General features: G+C 36.8%; 1 protein-coding gene and 1 long non-coding RNA gene across 3 annotated transcripts in view; one reads left to right on the top strand and one right to left on the bottom strand.

Annotated features, from left to right (window-relative positions):
* The window catches only part of LOC110204061 (uncharacterized), a 44,069-nt gene extending 38,129 nt beyond the window's left edge, over window positions 1–5,940 (top strand). Inside the window, exon 5 of the long non-coding RNA XR_013485361.1 lies at window positions 5,818–5,940. This is a non-coding gene — a long non-coding RNA (uncharacterized LOC110204061). The remainder of the gene's footprint in view (window positions 1–5,817) is intronic.
* The window catches only part of SPPL2A (signal peptide peptidase like 2A), a 70,850-nt gene that overhangs the window by 26,639 nt on the left and 31,156 nt on the right, over window positions 1–13,055 (bottom strand). For both annotated transcript variants that reach the window (XM_020980145.2, XM_020980182.2), the window contains exon 5: window positions 7,588–7,721. In XM_020980145.2, the coding sequence (XP_020835804.1) occupies window positions 7,588–7,721 (134 nt within the window). The remainder of the gene's footprint in view (window positions 1–7,587; window positions 7,722–13,055) is intronic.

Raw genomic sequence — 13,055 nt, 5'->3', positions numbered from 1 at the left:
AAGCAATATATACCATTTCTCCTACTTTCTTAATAAATGAAATGCATTTTGAAACTTAGTAAAATAAACTGGAGCTGCAGTGTGACTCTGAACTCGGGAGTCAGAAAGACTGGTTCAAATCCCACCTCTGACATTTACTAGCCTATGACCATGAGCAAATCACTTAACATCTCTGAGCCTATAGTAACTCCTCTAAGAATATAAGTTAGAGATGAGTGGTAATCTGTGTCCCATATAAAACATTCCAACACAGAAAAAAATTAAAATTCTTTAATGTATTGATGTAAATTAATTTATAATCAAATTTTTTTTTGCAAAAAATTAATCTCATATAGGCAGATATTTATAAATCTAAATTTCTGTCACTAACCATATCAACAAAGAGAATTTTTAAAAGCATGTCAGAATAGAATATATTACAACTGATCAATTGGAACATCACCAACCAGAATCTTCAATTAAGTTTTGTGTGTTTATTTTGGGGGATGGCGGAAAGGAATTAGATTTCATAGCAAACCGCTGAAACACAGCAACACACATTCATATTAAGACTTTAAAATAACATCAACAAGCTACATCTACTTTTGGGGACATCCTGGAAATAGTATGCATTCAGTTCAGGCTCCTCCACATTCTGGCCCTAAGCACAGTGTGAGTTGATGTTCAGAATCAAGACCGTCATGCAACACACTATCCTGAATGATTAAAAAAAATTAGTGACATCTAGTGTCTCCCTCACTATCATGGAGAAAGCCTAGACTAACTGTTACCTTTATCTGATACCGATTTTATAATGACTTCTACTATCTGTTCAAATGTGGCTCCTGCTGTATAAGATCTCAGCATTTCACTAGGTGAGAAAGCAAACTTGAGATTTGCTCATGATCTCTTTCAAGCTATTTTGGGAACTGTACAAAAAAGCTGTCACAAGAAGTGAACTTAGGAAAAAAAACACATTTTATTCATCTTTCAGTTCTTCCAAAGTTGAAAATATCAAGTCCTACTTCTAAGGAGAAAAAAACAAAACAAAAAGTCTCTCTCTCTCTCTCTCTCTCTCTGCCTTTCCTAAAGTTACAGGACACACAATGTTTTTTTCTGGGATGGGTAAGTGCAGAGGACTAGGAGGGAAGATGGCCAGCAAAAACCCTTCCCAAATACTTAAAAGCAAAAAACAAAAAAACCTGTTCAACAGTAACAGTGATAAATACAGGACAATGCAAGACAAGTGAAAATGAACAGTGGGGGAAAAAATCACTAAATTATGCTGATGATACTAAGGGAAGACAACATACAAAAATTTTAAAAAATATTTTTTACATAAATCAACTGTTTACATTGCTAGAAGGGATACAAGTTGAACGAATAAAAATGCTTTTAAAGTCTCACCCTAAAAAGCAAGCCGCAGTCTTGGCCCACTAATGGGAAAAAGTGAGAGAAGCTCAGTCTAAGAGGATGAACCTCAAGAAGGGAAGAGAAACACCTGCGGGCAACTATCACTTCTGTAGGAAAGACTGTAGGAAAAACTTCAAGAAAACAGTCTCATTAAGTAATGAGTTTGCAAATGAAAGGGTCTATATACTTTCAGTCACCTTTAGAGAAGGTCCAGTTGGCACTACTTTGCAATGCATTCTTTAAAAAGCAGCTAAAAATAAAGGAAGATTAAGGGTACTTTTGTTTTGTTTTGAAAAGACCTGTAATTTCATCATGTGTAGAGTCCCTGGTGAGGAAACTCCTTCTGCCAGTGGAGATCAGCAACAGTTCTGTGAATTACAGCCTTAGAGCATTGCCTAGAGCACCAAGAAGTTAAGTGACTTGCTCAGGATCATGTAGCTATTATGTGTCAAAGGTGAGACTTGAGCTTGGATTTTTTCTGATTCTCAGCTATTATTACCGTTACTAATGTCACATTTATACTGGACTTTCAATTTACAAAAGGTGACCTTTTAAGACAGGTGAATAATTATGTGAGAAATGTATGTAACTTAGCTCTTTAGGGGGACAATTATTAAATATGAGCTAGGTAGGGTAAGAGGGAACTCCTAGAGTTCATACCATGTATTAAGAAGTACTACAAAGAGTTTATCTTTCTCCCTCCTAATTACAGAGTTGCACCAAATGGCAGAAAATGAAGAGAGTTTTCAGATGTTTGAAAATGGTTAAATGTTAGCTTTACTAACTCCTGGTATTATTATTCACTGCAAAGAAAAAAATTTTAAAAGTCATTTTTAAAAAACAATGAACACTTGCAAAAAATTAAATTTACAGTACTGTCTAGATACAAATGCCTTCAATAAGGTTTTAGGTATTTATTTTTCAGCATTTTAAGTAAAGACCACTAGGCAGTTTTATAGAGAGGAAGAAAATATTTTTCTACAATGTTTGCCTCCATACTACATTTTAAACTGCAATTTACCTTTAAGTTAAAAACAAAACTAAAACCAAAACTTGTCTTAAATCAGCTTTACATACAGTCAACCTGCCCAAAGAGATCAAGCATAATTTCTTCCACATCAACTAGTGATCTGTTTATAGTGGTATTTCAACTCTCCGTCCTGAAGAAGTCTCCATGTGCAAACTGGGACCTTTTGCTTTCATTTCCTAAAGTAACTAAACATCTTCCATTTGACAGAACAATCTGATTTTGAGCTGGCTCTTCACAAATTTTTGCAACTCACTAGACCCCAGTCCTTTTTCTCTTCCTCTCTTCATTTACTTGCTAAGTCACAATCTTTATATGGTTTATATTTCTATTTTCTAGGAAAATCTTATACCTGGTCAACCAATCAATCAATAAGCATTTATTAAGTATCTACAATGTGCCAGGCAGTGGGCATAAAAAGACAAAATGAAAGTTTCTTTTCATAAGGAATTTATATATTTTATTGGGAGAGACCACATATATGCATATAAGTATATACAAAAACATTTTAAAGGTAATTTTGGGGTGGATGTATTAGTTCTTGGGTTGGAGGAATCAGGAAAGGGCTCGTGTACAGAAGGCTCATGTACGTGGCATTTGAACTGAACTTCAAAGGAAATCAGGTATTCAAAGAGCTTGCGAAAATGAATTACACTCCAAAAATGGGGGACAGGCTTTATAAAAGCACACAATTATTTCAAACACTTTCAAAATAGTCTAGAAAAAGGATGGTTGAAATGAAAGGTTTTCTCCATAAACAAAATAAGACAGTTGATTATTGTGGAATCTATAAAATCTGAAACTGGATGAATGATATTTTAAAGTCAAGACAATAAATGAAAATGCCAGAGCAACATTCCCAAATGTTATGTTATATGAATATTATATGTTACATGTTATATTAATAAATATTTTGTCCTTAAATACATAAAATTTCTAATTCTTTCATTTTTTTTGTAAAGATAAGAAGGGAAAACCACTCATATGTACATGAGATGTGATTAAAAACAGCCATCTTATCACTCTTTCCAAATCAATATTTAAGTTCATTTTTCTAGTACCTTTCTTTTGCTCTCAAGATTTTCCTTTTAATCTGAGTCAATTTTTAGTACTCATGGATACAAAAAAGGCATCTTAAATGATGACAGAGACGATGTATATTCACCTAGTTAAATGCAAATGAATCTTAAACACATGACAGAACTACAATCCATCTTTAGATATTGACTAGTTATATGACCATGAGTACATCAGCCTAAGCTTCCTAATTCATAAAATAGAGATAATAACTGTAGTATGTATACCTCACAGGGTCGTTATGATGCTCAAATAAGATGATGTATGTAAAGTTCTCTACAAAACTTAAAAGGGTCATATCACACTCTTCTTGTTTTTTTTGACAGAGATCAGATAGAAAAGGTCTGGGTACAAGTCATCCTGTTATTCTTTTATATTTAATGTTCTATGGATTACTGCACAGGTAGATAAAATAACTTTTTTGGGAGGTGTGTAATTGAATAAAAATAATGGGCTGCAAGGTCACCTTCTGTGGGGTCACTGAAAACATCTTTGAGACAACTTGAGAAGCAGACAGGGTGATATAGATGATATGTACTTCATCCTATTTTGATTTCTTCTGCTGGGTGTCTACATTTTAAAAGCTTTTCATTTCAAGTGTCTTGGATATTATGAGTGCTTGATATGGCAACATCTAATAAAAAACTGTTTTTAAATTTTTATGGGAAAATATTATGTCCAGGAGATGACGGGCAAGAGTTTTGCTGGTGATGGTGCTGTGGTTTCAGTATTATTATCATTAATATTATTTTTTTCTGGTTTGAATAGTTTTCCTATTAGTAGTAATAAATCCAGATTCCTCCTTTAATATTGTGTTTTCTGTCAGGGTATATGTTGACATATAATTTAGAAGCAGTTAATGCAGAAAATTTGTTTTGCTTGATCATGCATATTTGCAAGAAGTGCTTTTTTCCTTCTCAATGGGAGGGGCAGGAGGTAGGAGGAAGAAAAAACAAGTATTTTTTTAACTGAAAAAAAATAAAATGAAAAAAATTCTATTTTTCAATTTCTCTTAAGTCAAAGAGACAAATTTATAACATGGCTGACCTGAATTCGGGTACAACACATGGAACAGAGAAAAATAACTAGCCTTTTCAGAAATCATCCATGACTATGACTTCAGTACCAAACAAGCTTTTAGGCCAATATATCACAAAGGATGGCAGTTTTAAACTAAAGAATCAAGGAGAATAAGTTTGTTGTTTGATTACTTCACTGGTTTTCCCCTTATTTATTTTCTAATGTTTGAAGTTTTAAAATAATAACTTACAAATTAAGGGCTAATTTATTTTGATAAGGGACATATATTCAAATACTAATTCTCCATCATGATGCAGCAGGTAAGCAATGGTGCAAACACTAAGAATTATTTGGTTTTGGAATTACATTTCCTACATTTCAAAATTCATGACCCTAAAAAAAATGGAGACAATTATAAATACCTAAATCAGGAAAAAACAAAAGCTGCTCAGTTTTCCCATTCTCAACTCCTTTCTGCTTTCCATTCATTGCTAAGCATCAAAGTCCCAGTAATAAGCAGAGTAGTTAAATCTATTCACAACTTTCTAGGAGGAAGTAAATTAACTAGTTTAGCTCTTTTTAATCCTTTATTATGACTACATTGAATTAGGAGAGAGAGAAGTACGTTATAACTTTTGAAATCTAACCAGGACTTAAATCAATGGAAGGTAAGATTAAAAAAGAGGAACAGTTATTTTAGAGACAGTTTTCTTGTATTATTTCTTGCATTATATTGAGGTTTTTTTTGCTATGTTATGTTCTTTTGAAAGAACTATGATATTTAAGTTACCTCTGCACATCCTTCCTTGAGATCAAGCTTTTGCTTGTGTAGAAATCATGTGTTCTTTTAACACTGTTAGCAGTTTTTCTTTTCTACCAGACTTTTCTCTATGGCAGTACTTTTGTATGCCAAACCTGTTATTTTCTCTTTCGCTTCTTTGGAAAAGTGTGACACTGTGGTTTTAAGTTTTTCTAATCCGGTAATTATTTGTTGGTCACATGACCCAGAAGTTTTCTACAGTCACTGTTGTCAATTTTCATTAATATTTGAGATTCCTCCTTAATTAAAATCCAAATCTATAAAGAAATATGTAACAAAATTAATTAAAATCTAATTGCATTATGCCCCCTCCATTTTTTTTAGCACCTCATCTGTCAAAGAGACATGCCAATTTTGAGCAAGAATAAAAATAAATGTGTGTAAGGTATTCTAGTATGTTTGAGAGAAACAGAAGGGAGAAAGTGTTTTGCAAAGTGACTAAAAAGTAGTGCTTACATTTAGAATTGCTTTTCTTTTCCAGATTCAGTCCTGGAACTTATGCATCTTTTAGATAAGGGAAGAAGGACCACTTCTGATTCCCTTTAATCTCATTTTTTCTGTGGCTTTCTGCTTGCTGGACAACAGTAGTCCAACGCAGGTATAAAATGGCAGGGAAATAAAGTTGGTTGGTTAGAAAAAATGGAGTGTTGGTTTACTGCTCTTCTTCCATTACTGCCAAAGAGAAACATTTAGGTGCTATCTCTTCATTCAAGCGCTCTCTGCTTTGGTCAAAACAAAACAAACTTGGACAAAAGTGTTCCTTAAAGGAAGAGAGCAGCTAGGTGGCACAGTGGATAGAGTGCTGGGCCTGAAGTCATGAAGACTAATCTTACTGAGTTCAAATCTGACCTCAGACACTTACTACCTGTGTGACCCTGGCAAGTCACTTAACCATGTTTGCCTCAGTTTCCTCATTTGTAAAATGAGCTGGAGAAGGAAATGGCAAAACACTCCAGTTTCTTTCCCAAGAAAACCCCAAATGAGGTAATACAGAATCAGACATGACTGAAACAACTGAACAACAAAAAAAGGCAGAGCTGAATATGATCCAAAGGAACTCATTGTCAAGTGTCACTTGCCTAGTTTTACTTAGTTTCAGAATTGCTAAGTGACTGATTTTTTTAAAACCCTTAGACTTGGTTACTCTTTCAAAGTAATAAATAAAATTTAAAGAGGGGATCAAGAAGAGAAGAAAGAAAAGTTTATGAAAGGAAACATTTTTATGTTCTTCTCAAAATGGGTAGGGAATATGTAAGGACAGAGTCTTGACTACGTGTACTCCACTAGAATTATAACAGAAGAAAAAAGTTAATTGAAGAAATAATGTTGTGTTGGCCTTTTTCTTTTTTTTGTTAAAGATGACAATACTAGCCCAATGGTAGCAGGAAATATATTTTCATTTATTTTTAGTATTAGTTTGTACATCCTGGTTCTCCTTAGGAAAAGCCATACACAACAGTATGGCCATATGCCAGGTATCTATGAATTAACCAGTCTGTAAGGGTCATCAAAGCTACAAGCTGGCTGGATTCTTATAATTTAGCCACTTCTCAGATTCCTAAAATATAGCCACTGCTTACATTCTTAAAATCTAGCCACTGTACAGATTTTCACAATCTAGCCAATAGCCCACAGATGCTCAGATTCCTTAAGAGTCTAGCTAATATGGTGAATCTTCAATAAACCTTGTCTTTGGCTGAAAAAAAAAAAGAAAAGCTACAATCTTCATTCATTCTTCTCCATACTCCTCTCCTGACTCTTTGGACTTCTTTATCTACTATTCCCCAACAGCCTTCTCACCCTGGAAGATCCCTCTGCCCTTGCAGTTACTTCTTTTAAGTTCCTCCCAGAATTTCCATTTTAAAGAAGTGTCCAAATCAGCCAGGTTCACTCCTCTCCAGACTTCTTTCTCTACAATGTCCCAAAATAGGTACCTTCCTCCACACTCCTTTTTTCAGCTTCTTATTATGTACTGTCTTCCCCCATTAGAATGTAAGCTCCTCAATGGCAGGGACTGTATGTTTAACTTTTATTTATATTCCCAGGGCTTAGCACAGTGCTTATTAGCACATAGTAAGAGCTTAGTAAATGCTTGCTGGTTTGACTCACAACTTTGGTCTAAACTACATCATGCTCTAACTAAGCGAATTAGCTCAGCCTATCTTTAAAAATTAGTTTGTCAAAAAAACCCAAAACCCAACATTTCTTTTCTGCCACTTATTAAAATATATTAAAATTGAATACAACTTACAATTCACTGACACCACTCCAGTAACCTCCTAAGGCCACACTTGACACAGCAATTATAAAGATGACCACCATAGTATAGTCAAATTTAGGCCGTGGTGGTGAATACAATTTCACAGAAATGTTATTTCCAAGAGTCTGAAAGAAAAAAGCCAATTTTAAACATGATTATGAACACTTTCTGAGACACAAAGTTAATACAGAAGTATGCAAACAACACCACTTTATACTTCAGTCTGGAATAGACTCTGCGACTAATACCAGACTCAGGCAATTGGAATACCTGACCTAGGCTACTGGTAGGCAAGATAAATTCTTACGAGAGATGCCATGCATGTTTTCCTTAGCTAACACTGATTGAGGGAGGGATCAACATTGGTATCAAGGGGAAGTGTCAACACTGGTTGACATAAACTTGAAAGTGAATATTCTGATGACCACAATAAAATGATTTTTAAAGATACTTAAAGACTAGAGATTGCTGATAAATATAATGACCAATTATGACTTCAGAACCTATTTTTTTGTAAAGTATACTTCCTGTCTTTAGGTAGAGAGGTAGCATACCATGGACGAGAAATAAGGAATGCATTTTCAGACACAGTAAATTTGTTGTTTTTTTTGTTTAATGTACTAATTTGTTACAATGGAGGGAATGGGATAGTGGTGAGGGGAGTTATTGGAAAGTAACAGTGATGTTAAAAAATAATATCAATAAAGTATTTTTTAAAAGTTCACAATATATAATACCACATATCATTCAGTCACTTAAAGTGAGCATAATTTACACAAAACAGGAGGATATCAAGTAGAGTCAAAACCAACAACTATGGTCACGACCAAGTTAGCAATTCCATGCTGATAGGTTCTAACAGAACCCTCATTCACATCATAGAATATGCAGGGTTACTCTGAAAACAATCTGGAAGGTTCTTCATAAATTCAGATTTTTCAGGATGATCTCAAACCAGCATTTCATAGGAACATAGAGGCTTTATCCTGATTCTCACCATTTCACTGAAAACCCCAAAAGTATGGGGATAAAATAGGGAGCTCTTTATTTGAAGTCAAATCAATAAGCATTTATTAAGCACCTTCCATGTGTCTGGGTGCTGTGCTAAGCACTGAGGGATAGAAAGTCAAAAACAGTCCTTCCCCTCAAGGAGCTCACAATCTAACGGGGAGAGACAACATGCAAATAACTATGTGCAAACAAGATATATATAGGATAAACTGGAGATACTCTCAGATGGAAAGCACCAATACTAAGGTGTTTAAGAGAATTCCAGCTAGCGCAGTTCCCCTCAAAGCAGTTTTTTTCTGCTCCCATGTCAATGAGCAGATGAACAAGAGTCAGTAATGTATAATATAAACAAAAGTATAATGGCTTCTCTAAAAGTCCATTCCCTGTACTGTCTCACTCCCGTTACATGTTCTACTTTTATATTCCTACTCCATCGAATGCAGTCTCTCATCATCAGTTTCTTCATCAAGTCTCTGTACCTAGGAGCTGATCTCTAATTTAGATAACATCATGTCATGGGTCCCATCCTCCCAAAGCCCAAACTATCCATATGACAGAGTAAACCCTACAGCCTTCTTGAGTCAGATGCTGACAAACTATTGGGTATTTCTTGACGTTGCCAGCGTTGTCTATCTATTTGCAAAGGGTAGGGTAACATCTATGATAGTGGTAGTATAGGTTTTATTGTCCAAAATAACTAGATCTGGTCTTAAGGCTTTTCCAAATCTTGGAACTGTCAAAGTTACCTGCACCTGGGGTGTTTGCAGCCTATTTAACATAGCATTGTGCTACTGAGTAATAGCTTCACTCAGCTGAGATCTGCAATGGCAGAAGACATGTGGAAGTTTTTCATTTGATGCCCTACACTAACCTCCAGAGCCAAATCTCCTGGCCCCCATTTAATGGGACACAATCCAGTCTGGCTCTGTACATAAAATGCCAATCTGTGAACCAGGTGAAGGATCCCTCCCTCATAAGTTTGAAGCTGAAATCAGAGAGGTAATGAAATATACTTTACCCTGTTCAGGCTTGCAGAGTAGCTGTTGTTTAAAATCATGTTTCAGTGCTTGATTTAAATTCCTTTCCACTCCTTCTGAGGCCAAGGGACTGCCATTTAGCCATAAAGACAAGACACTGTTATTTGTTCTTCATTCAGCTGGAATTTTTACAGGCAATCGCTGGGAGGCTACCCACAGCTGGGGCTAGATGTTGGATGCTGCTGTGTCCTTGTTTCCAAACTTCTCCAGAGCCATTTAAACAAATGGCAATATTTTCTGGCTGAAGGCAGTACTTAATTCTATTCCTTACTGTACCGCTGAGGGAATAGTGGGAGAGCCGACCCATATCAACTGACCTCACCCCATGAGCCATCTGTCCAATATCTGCTGCTACACCTAAAGGTACCCCTTCCCATTTTATAGGGGAATTACAGGGCTTCAATACTGGGTCTTTGGGTGTGGTACGGTTATCTCTTGTTATCTTTTTAAATTGTCCTAGTGAAGAGATTGAAGGCACTCTTGGAGCTCACACTGTTTTAAAGACAGAATGAGACACAGGGTAAGATTAAAGTATTTACTACATCTATTTTCTGCTAGGGAGCCCATTTCAACTTATCCACAAGGTCTAACTCTGGTCGTGTTAGTTATTATGTGCCTGGAAGAGTCTGCAGAATCCACAGTGATTCTGAAGTAAGGGTAGTCATTTTCTTTGAACATCACTGAAATCTCCTGACTGCACTTGGAACTGGGTGGAGAGTACCTCCTTTTCCCAGCCATCAATTAACGAGGACACACATTTGGTTCCATTAAATGTAGTCCTGCCCAAGTGGCCACCTTATTCACGTTGTCCAGCATTTTGCTCAGAGAGCATGGGGTATCAGCTACTATGGTTAAGTCATCAGCATACAGCAGGACATTAAATTTCCTGTACTACAATTAGCTGTCTTCATCAGCAAATGGATTATTAGTTCTAGGGATAGATTCAAAAGTATGAGGCTAAGAGGACAACCCTACCTTACCCCTGCCTGGATGTCAATGCTCAGTGTAAAGTTATCTGTAGTGTGGACATAAGTCCTACTACTTGAGTAGTCTTTGTAAAACACCAATCACCTCATTGTACAAACCGGCCCATCTTAGCTCTAGCTAGATTGCATTATGTGGCACTGAGTCAAAAGTTTTAGTCACATTGATGCAGGTCACCCCACACAATTTCTTTTTGTTTAGCTTCATCCAAGTTGGATAACAATCAGAAATTATGCTCCTTACAGTCATCAACAAGTAGGATACCCTTTTGACCCCTGATACTACATTCATTCCCTGTACTCCAATCACTAAGTCTTTTTGACAGAATGGAGGCACAGATCTTACCCAAGGTATTACCCAGGCATATGGGTCTCCAGTTGGAGGGCAGATTCCTTTTACCTTTCTTAAGGATTAAAACAGTAGTGAATAATTGCCACTCCTTTGAGTCATAATTATATTTGTGTGATATATTAAAAATAGTGGCTAAAATATGTCTCTCTCTCTCTCTTCCGGGAGCCACGATGGTGGAGTAAGAAGTAAATCGTTCTTACCCTCCCTTATTGACCTCTGAAAGCCCAGAAAATATCCAGGAAAAACCCTGGAACAGCTGAGCCAGCAGAAAGATGGGGTGCAGCAGTCTTGTAGCCCAGAAAGCTAGGGGAATTAACAGGAAAGGTCCCTTTTGCTCTGGGGAAGGAGGAGCAGTACAAAAAAGGAAGTGTCCCAGCAAACCAGTAGCAAGCCCCACTTCAGCAAACCAGGGGGAGATCATGAACCCCAGGATGGTAGAGCAGGCAAGCACCAACACCAGGACCCCCCTGAGTACCTTAGCACAGGCAGGGTAACTGGTAAACACCAGCTCAGAAAACCACCACGTGTGCTAGCATTCTCAAGCATCAAAATCTCCTGGTACTTCAGCACAACTCCAGGCTAGCAGATATCCTCCAGCAGCCAAACAGTCAAGTGCTTTAAAGAACCCTGGGTGAGCAGGTGTCCTCCAGGAGCCTGACCACCCCCCCCCAATCCTCACCCTAAGTGCTCCAGTGCTGCTGACCCCAGTTCAGCACCAGGTAAACTGCCAGACCCCTATAGCCTCCAGCAGCCAGCACTTAAGGCCCTAGCACACAAAGCCAATGACCAGGTCCTGGGCTCCCAGCACAGGAAGCTTGGGTCAGTGCCCTCTCTGCTCCAGCAGGATAGCCCAACTTTAAATAGGAAATAAGCAACAACATGAGCAGAAAGCAGAAATGGACAAATGACCATAGATTCTCATTATGGGAACAGGGAAGATCAAGGCACAAATTCAGAAGAAGACAACACTGTCAATATACCCACAGGTGAAACCTCAAAGGGGAATATGAACTGGTCTCAAGCCCAAAAAGCCTTCTTGGAAGAACTCAAGTAGGATTTTAAAAGTCAAATAAGAGAGGCAGAAGAACAATTGGGAAAGGAAATGAGAGGCAGGCAAGAGAGAGTCAATAGCTTGGAAAAGGAAGGAAAAAATTGACTATAGAAAAAAAGTTCTTAAAAAATACAATTGGCCAAATGGAAAAAAACGTATACTAATGAAATCAACTCCTTAAAAAGTAGAACTGGCCAAATGGAAAAGGAGGCACAAAAACTCACTGAACAGAAGTTCTTAAAAAATAAAATGAGGGGCAGCTAAGTGGCACAGTGGATAGAGCACTGGCCCTGAAGTCAGGAGAACTTGAGTTCAAATCTGGCCTCAGACCAGACACTTGACACTTACTAGCTGTGTGATCCTGGGCAAGTCACTTAACCCCAATTGCCTAAAAGCAAAATAAATAAATAAATAAAATGGACCAAATGGAAAAGGAGGTATAAAATCTAATAGAAAGAAACAATTTGTTAAAAATTAGAATTGGGCAAGTGGAATCTAATGACTCTATGAGATCAGTCAAACAGAAATAAAAGAATGAAAAAATGCAAGAAAATGTACAATACCTCATTGGTAAAACAACTGACCTGGAAAATAGATCCAGGAGAAACAACTCAAAAATCATTGGTCTACTTGAAAACCATGATTGAAAAAAAGCTGCACAGTATCTTTTAGGAAATCATCAAGGAAAATTGCCCTGAGGTCCTAGAACCAGAAGGTAAAATAGTCATCAAAAGAATCCACCAATCACCTCCTGAAAGAGATCCCAAATTGAAAACGCCAAGGAATATTGTAGCCAAATTCCAAAATTATCAGGTCAAAGAAAAAATACTGCAAGCAGCCAGAAAGAAACAATTTAAATATCATGGAATGACAGTCAGGATTACACAGGACCTTGCAGCTACTACATTAAAAGACTGGAGGGTGTGGAATAAGATATCCATAAGGCAAAGGAGCTTGGATTACAACCAAGGGTCAACTACCCAATGAAACTGAACATAATCTTTTAGGGGAGGAAATGGACATTC

The sequence above is a fragment of the Phascolarctos cinereus genome, unplaced genomic scaffold, assembly GCF_003287225.1.
Source record: "Phascolarctos cinereus isolate Bilbo 61053 unplaced genomic scaffold, phaCin_HiC Scaffold_3;HRSCAF=262, whole genome shotgun sequence".
In the NCBI taxonomy this organism is placed as follows: Eukaryota; Metazoa; Chordata; class Mammalia; order Diprotodontia; family Phascolarctidae; genus Phascolarctos; species Phascolarctos cinereus.
The sequence above is the reverse complement of the archived record's forward strand: the minus strand, read 5'-3'. Positions and strand labels throughout refer to the sequence as shown.